General features: G+C 43.8%; 2 protein-coding genes across 2 annotated transcripts in view; one reads left to right on the top strand and one right to left on the bottom strand.

Annotated features, from left to right (window-relative positions):
* Positions 1-7129, bottom strand: part of LOC119379195 (glycerol-3-phosphate acyltransferase 1, mitochondrial) — a 106035-nt gene extending 98906 nt beyond the window's left edge. Inside the window, exon 1 of the mRNA XM_037648411.2 lies at positions 6925-7129. The gene's annotated coding sequence lies outside the window, so the exon portion shown is untranslated. The remainder of the gene's footprint in view (positions 1-6924) is intronic.
* A 299-nt stretch (positions 7130-7428) lies between these two features.
* LOC119379194 (charged multivesicular body protein 3) lies at positions 7429-16636 on the top strand. Its single transcript, XM_037648409.2, has 6 exons — positions 7429-7633; positions 7712-7772; positions 7869-8048; positions 8126-8247; positions 12721-12835; positions 16452-16636. The coding sequence occupies exons 1-6, from the start codon at positions 7589-7591 to the stop codon at positions 16592-16594; spliced, it is 666 nt and encodes a 221-aa protein (XP_037504337.1). The 5' UTR covers positions 7429-7588; the 3' UTR covers positions 16595-16636.
* The last annotated feature ends 552 nt before the right edge of the window (positions 16637-17188 follow it).

Genomic DNA, 17188 nt, shown 5'->3' with positions numbered 1-17188 from the left:
TTCGAGCGATACTGGTTACGGACACCGGCGGCGGCGGCGGCGGCGGACAACTACGGCGCCAAAAACGGCCGGTGAAATGATCTCATAACAGCTTTCGCTGTAAAAGAAAAGCTTCCTTGTTTCATGTTGGCCTAATACCTTATCTACATTGATTAAATCTATGTTATTATACCAAAAAAATATAAATTCACGGTCCATCTCTCTGCCTCTTAAGGCAGAATTACCTTATTTTTCCCCCATTAATTATTTTTGTTCTTTATCTCTACTTTTCTCTACCGTCTCTTACTTATTTCTATCGCGGACGTGTGCAGCTTTCCATTGTTGTCCCTAAAACCCAAGGCTTCATGTAGACTCGTGCCCACACGTATACCTGGGTGAATATCGCCACATTCAATCAGTACATGTTCCATCGTTTCCTTAGTTCCCCCGCAGCATGTACATTGTTCTTCTTCGTTACTGAATCTCGCTTTATAACTACGCGTTCTAAGGCAGCCCGACCTTGCTTCAAACAGTAAAGCGCTTCCCCTTGAATTATCATAAAACCTTTCCCTCCTTATTTCTTTTTTTCCCTTTCGGTAGTTACTCAGAGCCGGCTTCTTTTCCATCGCTGCCATCCAATAAGTCCTCTCCGCCTCTCTGACCTCTCCGCCCGCCCGCCTTGTTGCCATATCGCCCGCACCCAGACCCAGTAAATGTGCTGCCACCTAGCGCCCAGCATGCAACTAATGTGCCGGCAGCACGATTGTGAACACACGGCCTCCGAGATTACTACGCCACGTAGGCCGGCAACCTGAGGGCTGCTGGGGGCCACAACAGCACTTCGATGCAGCAACGCCAGGGTAGCTTATCCGCGATTCAGCGCGAAATTGAGACCGACGTTTAAGAAACACAATGTTTCGTTCTTGCCCAGTTTTTATTTTTTTTTTTTACAAAATGTACCTAACTCAGCCATAGCGAGCTCTCCTGGAAGTCACAAAAGCGAGACGGTAGGTCAGGCATCTGTCCATTTTGCACGAGCAGGGCGAGCACCAGCGGAAAATCTTGCGTCTGTGCGGCGGTAACATCCGATGGTAACAAAACCCATAGGACGTTGTCATGATGTCACGTTTTAATGTCAATAAAAACCGACTTGGCAAACACCCAGAAAAGTTGACCACCCAATTCGAGAAGCCCTTTGCCCTGTGTTAGTACTGAACAGAGCTGGCCCCGTAATTTGCCGTTTAAATAGCCCATTCGTCAACGAATAATACTGAGATCTCCGCATCGAAAATGCATATCAGAGAAAAACTTTCACCGAATATTGAATGGAACATTAAATATTTTTCGATATTGTAAAGCAACATGAAATGTGAAGTCTGAGCAGATTCCAGAAAAGCAGAAATCTGGCTCAGTGGCAGTCCCTAATTCATGTAATACCCTTCGTAATGAGATGTCACACTAACTGGGGAGAGTGTAAATGATAAAGTGGTTTTGATAATAGGGACTCCATGAAAATGACAGTACAATAAAACAACGGAACAGCATGTTTACTTGTTTCACGAAAGTGGCATGTGAATTCGCTGAGAAACAGGTGCCTCTAAACAATCACCGCAAATATCATGCAAGAGAATATATATAATGGTAACACACTTGACGTGAACCAATCATTCTGTCTCTCAAATATTCCAAAAGTGCATATATACACAAAGCATTTGCTGCATTCAGGAATAAGACGGCTGGACAAGCTTTGTAAGAGCAATTTTTGGAGCAGGAAAACCATGGTTTCGAAGGCAGAACATGTAGAATTTCGAGCAGATTAACAGGGCCAAAGCACGTTCTTCAAGCTGCAAATTTTATGCCTGGAGCAGAATATTTCGTGCATGCAGGAGCTAAATGTAGCAAGTTACCGTGAATTTCGCTAACCCTGAACATTAATCATGAGGGTGCAGAAGACAGCTGAGCCCCGTTTTCTAGTGTTTCTAGATAAGTGAAGCACAGGGGGAGCGGCTGTCCCCCTATTCATCAGAAGGGGGGGCGCCAATTTTGCCTCATACCTTTACTCGGTCGGACCTTTAACGTCATTTTTTATGTTTTTTGACGATAACCGCGACCAAGGACCCCTGATCTTCCATTGAAAGAGCTGTTAACTGCCCTCCTTTACCCCGAAAAGCCGGAGACCAATGTCAGGCCTTTGGGAGAAGTATGACATAGCTTCATTTTCATTTTTGCATCCATTACAGAGCTCAGTGTCTTTCGGACTCGACCAATGGGGGATGGGGGAGGGGGGGGCGCTGCGGTGAAACTTGGCTCCCCCCTAATGGACAACCTTGTGCACGCCTATGTAATGAAGTCCAGCCAATTCTACCTCCCGTACTTCAAGCTAACTGATAACAGCTCATTGAGCCCATTTATCGTGCCACACATCTAAATTGGCAAAAGCTCTCGGTGTCTGAAGAGAAAGGTGCGAGACAGTCGGATAAAAATTCCCGTTTCCGCCGGCTGCTCATGCGGAAGCCTGATGTAACCAAGCGAAGTCTGAAATTCTGGCTCTCTCGCTAACAAAGGTGCGATTCCTAGGAATCGCCAGAGCTCAACCGAATGGTTCGCATTCTGTTGTAAGACTGCAGCCTGGACTACGGTGAACACAGTCACACAGTCCTTTTTTTTTACTTCTATCGCAATCTTAGCGACACTCCAGGCAAATTTCCACCATCGCTGTGATGGTCCGCATAAAAGCCAACTACAATAACACCTTATGACAGATTGCTAGCCATACGCTGCAGGTGAAAGGGAACGCGTGCGCAGGCAAAGCTCTGCCTGTGCACTTTCTCAGGCTAGCGTTGAGATAGTGAGTGTTCGCGGTCATCAAGTGAGATTTGTCTATGCTTACCTGTGTGTGCATGGCACCATGCTTGTTAATTTGATTAGCAAGCTTACGTTTACTGTAATATATACAGCCGATAAAATGGTGAACTTAACTTTATGTAAGTGTCTTATACATCAGGCTCGCCAAAGCAGCTTCCGAGTATTGATTTCTGCATGCTATACATGGACGGGGACCAAGTGATTATAAAAAAAAAGAGTAACTGAAGCTCAGTTCCCACTCTGCTAGATAGTAGCTTCTAACAATAATTTGGACAATTTCTAAAAATGCAATGCTTTGCAAACCAATGTGGTTTTCGGCAACCAATATGCATTTGGCCAAATTACAAAAATTAAGTTTTTTTTCAACTTTTTCTAACTCTTCCGAGAAGAACTGATTTGAAATATTTCATCACTAAAATGCTCTCCTACAACTTCGAGTGAACTGCCAAAAATTGCAGTGGAGCCAAGGCTGAAGCTGTGCTTCTTCACGGAAAAAACTCTTTGGCAGGCAACCAAGAAATGACATGCTTGCTAACAATATGCCCTGGTACTTTACTAGAGCTGGCATACGAGTCTACACTTGAAGAGGAACGACATTCCAAACTACTGGCATAGCTTCCAATTATAATAGTTTATAAAGCCAAAATATCCAGTGCACAGCTGTTCGCATTAAAAGAAAAAAAATATGTAAATACTGGTTGCTCCTACATCTCAGTACATGGGGAACCACTGCACTGAGTTCCATGAGGTTCGTTTCATTTAGCAGAAAAAGTTCTAGTGACTAGAGTAAGCAGCTTAGAACTCTGGAACTGAACACAGAAAATGATAGTGCTATTCTGCTAACTGCATCTACTAATACACCTATGTGGCTTCTCAAAAGTCTTAACAGTGCCAGTTTTGAAAGCATACTACAAAAATTCGTCTCTTTTGCAGATACTTCTTTCAATCAGTGCTTTCCTTAATATGTTCTCTTTTTAGTGTAGCAAACGGGATGGTTTGTATTTTAGAAAAACTATCGCTCTGCAATACTGCATCTTGCCAAGAGCCTCTTGCCTGGATTTTGAACAGGCTTCATGTGCCAATGTCCATGGTTCATTACATTCATGAATCGCTTTTTCGAATTTGGAAAGAGTCACAGAAAAGGGAGCGGGCGGCTATGCAAATGGGTACGCATGCGACACAATGCGCAACAATGATGTCAAATGGGCTAGACCTAAAAATCTGCCAGACACATGTTCGAAGGATACGTCACAATGTACTGGGCATGAAGAGTTACAAAAGTGCCATGCATCAACTGAGAAAATGAGAGAGCTATGGCTGCAAAGATGCCAAAAGCTTGCCCGACACCTTGCTGCAGAAACGCCATCACCGCATTGTTTTCCAAGACTAAAAAAAATTGAAATAATGCAAAATGCAAACAAAATTGCTAGAAGTGTCCAGGAGACAAACCAGACAGAGAGAAATGCTTTGGAAGACCAGACCTCAGCACAAATGATCTGCACAGACATGTTTGATGGAAAAGTATGGACTTCTTTTCATTGTAGAAGGTGCAAATTGAATAAGAATGTTCATCAGGGGCTTGCCCAGAAAAAGAAACTGGACCCACTGACCACACAGTAGTTTAGAAATGGAGCACTTGGCTCCCAAAAAGCCTGCCCCCTCCCACAAAGTCAAAACAGTATCTCATGGAGCGGTACAGATACCTATTTCCAGACTTAACCACTGCAGAGAATTGCCTGTCAAACTCGCCTGACCACAATTCGATAGATTATGCCGTTTGAGGGTGCGCATAAAGCAAAGCACCCATTACCACAATCTCTAGACCCTGAAGTATTTCACTCGTAAAGGCATGGTCCAAAATTCCTGATGACTACTGTGATGGACGCTTTGGGTGTGTGTTGTGGATAAAGGGGGCATTTTTGAAATGTTACATGCTTATATTTTTGTACAGCTTACGACAAACAGATGTGCATAAGTTTGTTTTTGTATAAACATTATTGTTTTGATTGCTCTGAAATAAACCACTAATTTTAGCAAATGACTTCCGAAACACCCTTGCAAACAGTGCAAGGATTTCATCAGTCCACTTTCGAATTCAACAGATGCAGTTATAAGCTGCCATATTTGTTTTTGGTGCAGTTACAGAAACATAACCTTCCTGCTTATAGGAGGCATTCCACTGACATCATCTTGAAGGGGCACTAGCACGCCAGTTGCCATACCCGTGGTCGCACGCACGGTCGTCATCGTAGGACTACAATCAAGGTGCTTGGCTCCGCTGCCTGGCGAGCCGAGCTCAATGAATACCACTTATGGATAGGTTGCACGTGATGTGTGAGACGCAGCTTCTGAACGTACTGGCACTCCTTGATGGCAGCTTTGATGACAAACAAGATGCAATTAACCTGTTTCAGTTTGATAACGATATGGCAGAAATGCCTCTGTGCATGAAAAACGTGAATGTGACATTGCAAACATCGCGTACCCCCATGCTGGTGCTCCAACATGGCTGTTTCAGAGACGTCAATGCAAGCCATCTATCCTCCTTTCAAAAACTTGGCCATTTTTCTGTAATTTCATAAATTATATAGCAGCTTGAATTTTAGCCCTCAGAGCAGATTTCAATGAGCCTTCCTCTGCCTAGGTCGCTTGCATGTTGAAGCACAACACAAAAGTTGAAAAATGGAACACAAAGCGCAGTCACTCTTAGTGGATTGAATTTTCCTTTCTTTGCCAAGAAAATTTTTCATTTCAAGGCTTTTTTGGAATGCTTACCAGGCAGTGGGCTGCCAGGTCATGAACTGCATCATGCAAAATATTCTCCATTATGTAAATAAGGGCTGGATTTACAATAAAGCACTCAGCCTTGTTTTCTTGGAATAAATGAGAAAAAGCGCATGAAAGCAACTCTATGTCATATGTTACAACTAAAAGAAGCGTCTAGCAGTTCTCACCCAGAGCATTTATTCAGCTATGGCAAGCCTTGGTTTCTTTTTTTTTTTTTTTCCTGCCTTAAAACATCATTAACCTAGGTTAAAGATTTTCGGTAACTGTAAGTTAGGTTTCTTGCGATTTTTGAGCTGAAGTTACTTTGGAAGGTCTTTGGAATGCTTTTAAAGGGCTCTGGTGGTGGTGACCCCAAGGTATTGCGTTCTCTCGTACTCTTCACACCTTGTTCTGTTCACCACTCGCCAGCAAGGAGCGTTCAAAAAAACGCAAGAGCTTGGTGGCTCAACGGTTAGGGGTCCCCGGCACTAAAACTCTCTAATAGCGTGCGTACTCAAGGAACTCAAGGCCTGGGTACCCAAATGTAGAACTCGTATAACATCATGCAGTCACTAGTGCAGAAGTGCCATGTGGTGCAGGTCCTCAGCGTTTGCACATGGCACCTTTCGTTGTTGGCAATGTCCAGCGTGTGCTGCTGCTGTAACACCTTTGCGAAGAGGTTATTTTCATGATTTCAATTCCATTTCAAGTGCTTTCTCACTTGTCTCGGGACAAGCTCGAGGACCACGCACTAATACTGGCTTCTGCAGTGGGTATCAGTGTCATCGCTGTCAGCAGAGCGGTCACATTTCCTCGCCGGTGAAATTGTCTGTTGCTCTAGGCAACGTTACTACATACCAAGGAACGTTGGCTCTAGGCATTGTTCTGCGGCTTCTATGCACAGTAATGCCAGCAGTGCTGGCGCAAAAATGCGTACTCAAGAGCCTCGCACTCTGCACGCGTTCTTTTGTACACTCGGCGGTTAGGGACCCCAGTGATAAACGTGCTGTCTTTGAGCGCTTGAGCCACGACCAGCGTACATTTTGTAATTTTCACTACTCAAAGGCTCGAAATTGACATTTTCCCAATGAAATGTGAAGCGACAACGCCGCTTTACAATGAATGGCAACGCAACCAATGTTTGCGCCATTCCAGCCTCGACGCACTGCGTCCGCCGCTTTTCTTGCTCGTTCCCTAACAAGGCTTGTAAAGAGAAATGAATTCAGGTAGTAGTACTTGCAGCAAGACAAAGCACTCAAGAAAACCAATGATCAAAATGAATGCAAGAGCTGTAAAAGTTTTTTTTTTTTTTACCTTTTCTGAGAAGTGTCAGTACTCCGTAAGAAAGCCACGGACGCTGTTCGAGCCTTTTACGCCTTCAAGGAGTTAGCTAAAATCGCCTTTACAAGCAAACTGGCACATTCGCCTTTTTCATTTCCACCAGACTACCGGCAGCACTCGAAGAAGTGTTCCACAGACGCACGTGCACATATTTCAAGAGAACACAACAGAACTACTACCTTGACGCAGACCTGTCAGATACCAACAAATGCCGCGAAGTGGCAGCACCACTTGTGCTTGCATCACAATCGCTTAATATTTATCATTTAATTAAGTTATCTGAAGTAACAAATACAATTATACTTTAATAAAGTGTTTAATAGTCTAAGAAATTTAAATATTAAGAATTATTTGATGCATTCGGTGAACACGTGGGTGAACATTATGCCCCGACATCTAGCGAATATACCAGGGGAAAAAAATCGAGCAAACGAAAGGGTATAAATGACAGGCTGTGGCACTTTCTGATACGTCAGCTTCCGGTTCAGGCTCACTTCCTGTGTTGTGGTTGCTGCCGAAGGGCCGAAGTTCGCGGACATCGAAGTAACTATACGGAGTATCAGCGGTATCAGCCCATGCAGCCAGACTTTGAAATGTCTGTGTGAATGCATCGAAATTAAAGTGTTCGTAGTACCTAATGGGACTGTTTGGGAAAACGCCAGAGCGATCGCCGAAAGAACAGGTACCGATAAAGTACAAGTTTAGAGCACGCACGCCGCACAGGGAGCGGTCATCTCAGCGTTGGCGTTTATCGTTTTAGGTGCGAGAATGGACTTCAAAGCTGAGAAAAGAAGGGTACCAGCTGGATCGCCAGATCAGAGGTATATTTGTCACGAGTGTAGCATAAAAGCATTACTGTTGCTTGTCACGGAGCTTAGGGCAGTATTGTCACTTGCGATTGTCACTTGTTTCGACAGCTATTCAGAGGCAAGAAGAAGGTGTCAAGAGGTCCTTGAAAGAAGCGGCGAAAAAGAATGACAAGGAGGTTTGTCTTATACTTGCTAAGGAGGTGCTTCGTGCTCGCAAGGCTATCAATCGTATCCACGCTTCCAAGGCACAGTTGAACTCAGTCGTGATGAGCATGAACCATCAGCTTGGTAAGTCGGATCATCGATTCCTCACCAAAATACTTTTATGTTTGCAGCCCCTAAGCGCAATCAAACATTGTTTGCAGCTACCCTTCGGTTGGCCGGCTCAATGCAAAGAAGCACTGAAGTTATGAAGAGCATGCAGCAGTTGATCAAAGTGCCCGAAGTAGCGCAGACGATGCGAGACCTGTCGAAGGAAATGATGCGAGTGAGTGAAGTGATCAAATGTCTTGCTGAGATAAGCGCCGGTAGCTCATCAGGTATTGCAAAATCTGCAATACCAGATACACTTATCCCTTTCGATCCCAAAGTTATGGGATACAAAAAAAATTTTTTTTTGTGTTCTTTTTAAGTTAAGAGGCTGTTGAAAAGCATGCAAAAAAATAATGGAGACTGTAAGTACAGTCGCTTTCACGGGAGAACCATGTCCAGTGTACTGGACACTGGGATTTATTTGCTGCAATTATGGGCACACACATTCCACTTTCCTACTTCCAAGAATGCTGCTTTTCGTCCTGTCAGAAGAGTAATAGTCATAGAAAAAACTACAACGAGTTGTTTCTACGCGAGAAAAAGAATAGTTTCGCATAGATAACTGTCGCACCATGAAGAAAAAAAAAAAACTTTGGAGGAAGCACGCCTGGCGTCCACAAGCCAGCCTCCTCCGAAGCTGCTACCTCCTTGTGCTCATGGTAGAATTCCCGGCATGCTCCTGTTTCATTTTTTATGGCTGGGCTTCAAGAGTGTCACGTGGCGCCCCCTCCTATACTCCATCTCGTAGTACCTTGCGTCACGTCGTCTGCTCGGCGTCTATTTGGCGTCGGCTCACCTGCTTTGTCAATACTTGCTCCCCGCAGGTAATATAGTGCGTAAAAACTTCTTCAGGAACGTCACCTCGCCGTTTCTTTGATGTTCAGAAACCGACTTGTACAGGGAGCGTTCACTGGTGTTTGTGAGGAACGCAGTTCTTTCTGTAACAGCATTCATACTGACGCTTTCACCAACTTCTTTTTTGACTGCACCAAACACATTTAGTGTTGCTAACCTTCCTTCTTTCGGAAAATACTGGATCTTTGGCCTATAGCGCTCTGGAGATTCAGTTGACACACTGACTGCGGTCATAACGTATTGTGCTTGAGCGGAACAGCAAATTATTGTTGCATTAAACAATTAAAGATATTCAGGGTGTTTTGCATCATGAGTGCATCACCATCGCTAATGTTGTGGCGCCATCTGCTCACTTGACATCAAACCACTTTTACAGCTCGGCACCGCCTAACTAGTCCTAGCAGCATCGAAACAACTGATCTAAATAATAGCAACAAAAGATACGTGATGATTTGCCCTCAGCGTTAGGTGAGACTAAGCCATGACAGATTATACCACTTATTTCTTGCTGTCCGAGTAGAGAGCCAGTACAAAGCACGAATTCGGATGGAAACGGACGGTCTGGGCTGTGAGGGGGCTGCCATGTTTCTGTATGTCATTCCACTTAGGGTGGCTATTACGGTTACCAGCCGGTAATTGCTGGGTGATTCCACGTAAGATCGAACAAACGATGGCTGGTCGAACTCTTAAATTTATTTCAAAAATTTATATATTATTGCCTGATGGGTGGAAAGAAGAGATCCGCAATTTGTTTTGCCGCCAAAAATTTTTTCGAAGCACAGGAAATCAATAATGACGGAGAGGTGGAGTGGAGCGCTCATCCGCTCTGCTGTTTTGGCCAACTTTCGTTATGAATTGCACAAAATATATTAAAGTTAGGTAGCTGAAATTTCTTTAACTAAATATATGCATGTTTTTGCTTCTTCTCAGGTATTTTTAGTTTTTATGTGTAGTGTAGATGTTTTTATAAAAAACCTCAAAATTGGCCCAAGAAACATTATTTTCTTCACTTTGAAGGTCTTTATCTCAAAAAAGCCTTGTAGCAGAGCGACGAAAATTTTGCATTACGTTATTCGCATGCTTATCTACCAAACTGCCAAATCTTATATTTATATACCTTTTCAGTAAAGAGATATGATCGGGCTAAGTTCAGGAAAACACCGAACAATGGAAACTTCTGACGACAATTAAAATAAACCCCATTTTTTAAGTTTCTTAAACTTTCTCCACTTATTCTCCTCCATATCAGGTTTCACAATCATTGAAAACATGTTTCATAATGTTGTTGGACTAATAGTTACGGCCCCTCCAATGAGACCCTTAGGCAAGGATTGGCAATTCTGACTTCTTGCCCAGCAAGTGTATAAAATGCAGGCAGGATTGAATTTCTTTTTATTAAAAGGCCAGCAGGTACTGAAAAAGGTGTCGCCGGCACTGAAGACGTTAATTTTGAAATTATTTGTCACTGCAGCGGCCACGAGCGCGGGGTTACCAAGCAGGCGCGCGCGCTCCCGAGATGCTCGTTGTAAGAGACGGCGCAGTGAGAGCTTGTTTTCGCGTCGTCAGACCGATTGAGTTTGAAACAGTAACACCTCTCGGGTGATGCACGTGCACTGGAGCTTCGCTATTCTATCCGCCCTCTGTTCACATCGCAGCTAGGCGCTCATAACACAGCGGAGATGGAAGCAAGATGAAAACTCTATAAGGGAGCTATGAGCGCTTGCTTCACGCACGCTGCTGCCAGAGAAACTGCACTGCGCCAGTTGCGATCAGTGGAAAGCATGAACGTGGCGCTCCAGTGGCAAAGCAAAATATGGAATGTCAAAGGAAAGAAAAGCAAAACTATCAGTAACCAGATGCGCTTGCCTATCTTGGATGTCGGCAGCAGACGGCCTGAACTGGCCGCGCGTTCGGTGCGCTGTTCACATTTCATTCGGCGTGGATAGTTCTTGTGCTTTGCTCTTACTCTACTCCTCCTGTGTGTCTCATGGCGAGAAAGTATCGCTCTGAATGATTGTATTGTGGAGACTACCTTTCGAAGCACAAGAAGCTTAAAGGAGTACTGACACGAATTTTAAAAAGCTTCGGATTGCTGCTCTAAATAAAAATACTGGTGTCGACAAACCTAAAACGACTATTGTTGTGCCTGGGAATGCATCGTATATAACATCGTGGTTTAGCGCTAAACCACGATGTTAAGTACGATGTTAAGTCTTTTTTTAGTGCTAAACCACGATGTTAAGTACTCACCAACTCGCCCAACAAGAAGTTCTTATTAAGCATCGTATATATTTTAATTAGCGCCACCTTAAAAATACACTTCCGGTTTCGATATCGAGGGGGTGGCTTCTCAGTGTCGTTTCATAGCAGTGTGACGTCACGGAGATCAGAAACTCGCGACGTACTAGCGGCAAATCCGTCACCTGCTCGTGGTGCACATAAACAACGATGAGTGAATTGTCGTCCAGTGACACTGACAGTGGTTTTTATGATTTAGGCTGCATGCAGGACGCAGAACTCGCAAACTTGCGGGAACTGTCTTGACTCGTCGGGATAATGTCCTTGCAGTGGGGCTGGTTTGCAGATGCTCAGCGATGAAAACTACTTCAAAGTCAAATTAAAATATTTTATACGTGTTCTCCGACTCCAGTGTGTGGACAGCGTTGACACTGCATACCAACGAAGCAAAAAATGTCCCTTTTGCGATGTCTCAAAATCGTGTCAGTACTCCTTTAATTATTGCAAAGAAGCCATAATTTCGCAGAGTTACTGACCTAGACATAAATGCTTTGAAGGAACATTTAACGCCCGAAAGATCAGTGACTGCCAGTGAGACGGACTATACTTGTGCTACGCGTGCTTTTGCTACCACGGCAATGAAAGATCCTCACGGAACACACAGTTTAACGATGACATTCTTATGCCCCCTGAAAAATAAATCAACGTCATTAACCAGATCGCTGCGACTACCGGTGCACGTGCGTTCAAGTCAACTGAGAGGTGTTGCTGTTTCAAACTCAATCAATCTGAGGACGCGAAAACGAGCTCTCACTGCGCCGTCTCTTACAACGAGCATCTCGAGAGCGCGCGCGCCTGCTTGGTAACCCCGCGCTCGTGGCCGCTGCAGTGACCAAATAATTTCAAAATTAATGTCTTCAGTGCCAGCGACACCTTTTTCGGTACCCTGCTGGCCTTTTAATAAAAAGAAATTCAATCCTGCCTGCATTTTATACACTTGCTGGGCAAGAAGTCAGAACTGCCAATCCTTGCCTAAGGGTCTCATTGGAGGAGCCGTAACTATTAGTTCAACAACATTATGCAACATGTTTTCAATGATTGTGAAACCTGATATGGAGGAGAGTAAGTAACATGGGTCTCTATGGCAAAGTAAGCTGTCTGAAGCACTCGAGAAGCGCTTGATGTCATGACAATGAGTAAGTGCTATTGGACGGAGCACTTATGTAAGTTCTCTGCAGGCGGAGCTGACATTTTTTCTTAGATCGAGTATATCAGTTTTCTTCAGCTACCTAAACCACATGAAATCGAATCTGCTCACACAGGACAGTGCATATCATTGGGGAAAGCCATCGTCCTGCAGTGGACATAAAATAGGCTGATCACAGTGATGGTAAAACCACAAGATTCATCTGTTTTCCTACAATGGCTTAAGAAAAGAAAGATTACCAGCCCACTTTCTATAGTGCCTTAATTTCGCTTTGTTAACTTGCGTTGTGTTTCTTTCTTGTCCTCGTGTTTTTTGTGCAGCGTTTTTTCATTAAGTCTGTTAACTCAGGCAGGAATAATAGAAGAAATGTTGGATGACACAATGGAAGGCCTTGATGACCAGGACGACTTGGAGGAAGAGGCACAGGAGGAAGTCGACAAAGTCTTGTGGGAGCTGACTGCAGGTTGGTACTGCTCAACCCATTGGATGTCACTAAGATACTTAAAAGTTGTGAGGCTTCACATGCCAAAATTGCTACCTTGTTATGGAGTACACCATAGTGGGGGATTCCGGATTAGCAGCTAAATTCAAAGGGGCTTCAAGAGCAAAGGGAACTGTGAGAATGCATGCAAATTCAGGTTTTCATCAGGTAAATTTCAAATTACAAGCAAAATGAGTGTTATCCTCAAGTTTTTGCTGTTATAGGTGCCACATTTTACTCTTACAACATCAGTGTGTTGGCAAGTGGTGCGACACACTGCCCAGGCATTGCCCAGGCTGCAGAAAGCGCCAGCACTCTCTGTGCTGCACTCACTGCCAGCCAGGGGCGTAGCCAAGGGGGGGGTTGGGGGGTTCAACCCCCCCCCTCCCCCGAAATTTTTCAGTTTTGCTTGCGTATATATACACGCACACATACAAACGCACGCACAAACATACATAAAGTATGGTTGAACCCCCCCCCCCCCCCCCCCCCGAAAAAAATTTCTGACTACGCCCCTGCTGCCAGCATTTCATGCACTACAAAACCATGCTTTTGAATGCAAGGCATTGCAGTGTATCCGTGATGTGTGACATGTTGCGCTGGAAGTTTTGGACAATTGAGTGCATGTGAGGCTTTGTAGCGTGCTTTAAGTAGCGAGGGAAGCGACGTGCTACACTTGAAAAGTCGTAGGCATAGTTTTATTGCACTGCCGCTTTCGAGTTTGTATTGTTCAAATTATGTGGTACCAAGCTGCAATGATAGGCAGTATTAAAGGGGTACTGACACAAAATTTTCAGTTGTTCCTTTTTTTTTGTCTAATGAAAATGCAAGCCCTCAGTAGCGTAGAAAATGTACTGGTAAGCGTAAGTGCAGACTGAGAAGAGCTTGTCACAGCCACATGCTCGCACAAGATATTGTGGCATTTCTACGGCCGCTCCGCTTCATTGGCGACGTGTGCATAAGTGACCATTTTGTATGTTTTGGTACCTGCCGTTGTCCTCACAACTAGCCATACAGCATGCTAGTGCCGATGTCAGTAGGTGCACCATGCAAGTATTGGCTTAATGTCAAAAAAAAAAATATCAGCATTTACTGAGCTTCACACTTGCTCAGAGCTATAGGAGATTTGTATGGTGCACTTACCTCAGCTTCAAAAATTGGTGTCAGTGCCCCCGCAAGCTACATGATTTGCTTAATGTGCATCAACTCAGAACCATGGCTCATGAACAATGATGTAAAAAACTAATAAGAAAAGGAGATAGATGCTAACCTGTTGCCACTATGACCGAGTATGGCTAGTGTGCGCACTTCTGATGCAAGTCGACATTGGCTACTGTCGTACTGCCCTACGCAAATGTGGCTACGGGCAAATGAACATTTCTGGCCATTGGTAAATTCATGATTGTGCCTCCCTGGTGCGTCATGTGAAAGGTGGCTTGTACTTTGCTTGCATTAAATTTCATCGATCCTATCTATCACCATGACACTAAATGCTGCTGTTCACAAAATCGTTCATTCTTCTTATAATGATATCAGAGAATTTTAGTTTGGCCACAAACTTAGCTCTAGCGCTTTACCAAATTACCACAGTCACAAACATCAGTGGCCTGGACAGGTGGCGCCATCTAGATGAACCAGGGAAGCACATAATAAATGTATTCCACCTCATTGCTGATGTAAATTTTCAACAGTGGCACGATTCCAAATGTGCTGGCTTTAAGGTACGAGGCCAAGTGTCGGAAAAAAAAATTTTTAGAAAGCGATAATACTAGATATTAGTCTACATTGTAAAGCAGACCTTTTTTAGGAGGATGTTTTAGGAGGAAGCAAGTCCTATTTTTTGTTAATTTTTCATAATTAAAAATTTCATTGAAAGTGGGCCTCACGCAAACAGTCCTAACTCAAATTCCATTCAACAAAAACACCTCATTTTTTGCAGAGACATAAAAGAAGCTTTGGTCAGTGCAATGAACCAAAACAAATGAGATCAGATGAATACTAGTTATATTTACTAAATAACCAAAAAATTGTGCTCTAACACTAGGGGCACCTTCGTCTAACAGGCAGCCATATTAAATCTTGTGGCACAATTTTTCTTATTGAGGTTCATTGCAGACCCACTAATGTGATAAGGAAGTGTGCCAAGTTTTAATGAAAAATCTTTATTAGCAAAAACGTTATGAATGTTCGCATACGGAAAAATACCAAAAATGTTAGTTCTGAGAAAATCTTCAAGAAAGATTTGAAACATGTGCAGCGCTTACACACGGTGACCAAGAGCCCTAAAATCTCTTACTCTTGTGTGCCATTGCTCGAGCGGCAAATTCCCTTTTCTTTTCTAGCTTGCTTTGCAGCATCAGTGCCGTGATAGGACGCTTTCGCGATGCGGTGCCGATCGTTTGTGAGGCAAGTTTTTGCAGTGTAGAGGGCCAGGCTCAAAGCCAACTTGCTTCAAAATATCAAATGTGCTTCTGTTGCCATTATTAAAATGACACAGCATCATACAAAGCAAATTTAATGATTTACAGGCTCACATACCTGTCCTTGATGTGTACGACATTGCACATCCACCTGGAGCGGTTTATTACTTTTATGATTAAAAATGATGGGTTTACAATGCTATTAGAGCATTATTACATGTTCGCACTTGACATGATTGTTAAATAACCAACGAAGTACTACATATCAAGCTAATTTTATGATGCACACAAAACTGGTACTTTCAGTTTTGGTGTCGTAGATGACAGGTGGTCTAACATTTTTGCCTGTATCTTTGAAAAACTGTGTAGACAGAAACTTTGTGCAGCAAAGTGATGGGCAATAAATTGCGCATTTAACATGACCAAAAACAAAAAAAATGGCATTTTGAAAAGAAAAAATTCCCTTTTTCCACTTTGCCTCATACCTTAAAGCTTTTTAACGTCAAGGACACCAGTGAGGCACTGGCCAACACTGCAGCGGTTAGTATGCTGCAACCCCGAATATTTCTACTGGTGCTTCCATCACTTCTGTTGCTTTGCCAAGGCCGACCTCACACAGAGTGCGACACAAAAGTGGCACTTTCAGTTTTGGTTTCGTAGATGACTGGTGGTCTAACATTTTTGCCTGTATCTTTGAAAAACTGTGTAGACAGAAACTTTGTGCAGCAAAGTGATGGGCAATAAATTGCGCATTTAACATGACCAAAAACAAAAAAATGGCATTTTGAAAAGAAAAAATTCCCTTTTTCCACTTTGCCTCATACCTTAAAGCTTTTTAACGTCAAGGACACCAGTGAGGCACTGGCCAACACTGCAGCGGTTAGTATGCTGCAACCCCGAATATTTCTACTGGTGCTTCCATCACTTCTGTTGCCTTGCCAAGGCCGACCTCACACAGAGTGTGGGAAGCAAAGTGGCCAGCTTGAGGTAATTTGTTTGTAAGCAGTGTGCACATCCCTCAAGCCAGTAATTATGCGTAAATGACGGAAACGTGCATAGGAACGCACGCACCCAGCCAATTTCTTTAAGATCCATAGAGCTTGAAAAATTGCCAGAGTTGGCCTCCATTAACAGTGGACTCGTGTTAGCTTGAAATGAATTTCACTACGTTTTCTCAGGCCAGCTCGGCAAGGCCCCAACTGCAGTCACAGAGTCCTTGCCATCGGAAGACATCCAAGAAGCTGGTCCGTCGTCTGCTGTGGCAGAAGACGAAGACGATGTGACCAAGATGCAAGAGCGATTGCAGGCCTTACGGAGCTGAATTGTAGCCAGCCTGTGGCTTGTACACTAAGTACGGTTGTTATCATTTGCCATGCCATCATAGTTGCAATGTTCCTTGTTCGCTGCTTGCTGGCAACAACGCAAACCTGTGGAGTATCTTTGTGCCTCCTCAGGATGACAATTTAATTATATGTTTAAACTGCTATGAAGTGTCACAGAGAAATTAGTGGAACATCGATTACAGATCAAGCATGACCCCCCCCCCCCTTTCCCTTAAGCTGTTACACTCGAGCAAGGTCAAGCAGCCACGTCTGGTCATTATGGAGAGCCACAAATTGACATGCAATGGACAGTTGTGGCAATGTTCACAAATAATAAAGGTGCACTACAAAAATGCGATTATGAGCAACTCGCCCTTGCACGCTTGAGTTGCAGCACTATTACAGTTGTGGCAAAGCACACCAAGCACAGAGGCTTTCAGTGCTAGAACAAGCACCGAGGGAATACTGTGCATTTGTGGTCTCAACAGCCCTTGTAGATCTCTATGTAACCACTGCTCTTGACAAACTGGCAACCTCTTACCATGGGAAACTCATCATTGTGAAATCTTTGCACTTGTGGCTTCAGTCATTGT

Source organism: Rhipicephalus sanguineus, chromosome 1 (genome assembly GCF_013339695.2).
Source record: "Rhipicephalus sanguineus isolate Rsan-2018 chromosome 1, BIME_Rsan_1.4, whole genome shotgun sequence".
Lineage (NCBI taxonomy): Eukaryota > Metazoa > Arthropoda > Arachnida > Ixodida > Ixodidae > Rhipicephalus > Rhipicephalus sanguineus.
The sequence above is the reverse complement of the archived record's forward strand: the minus strand, read 5'-3'. Positions and strand labels throughout refer to the sequence as shown.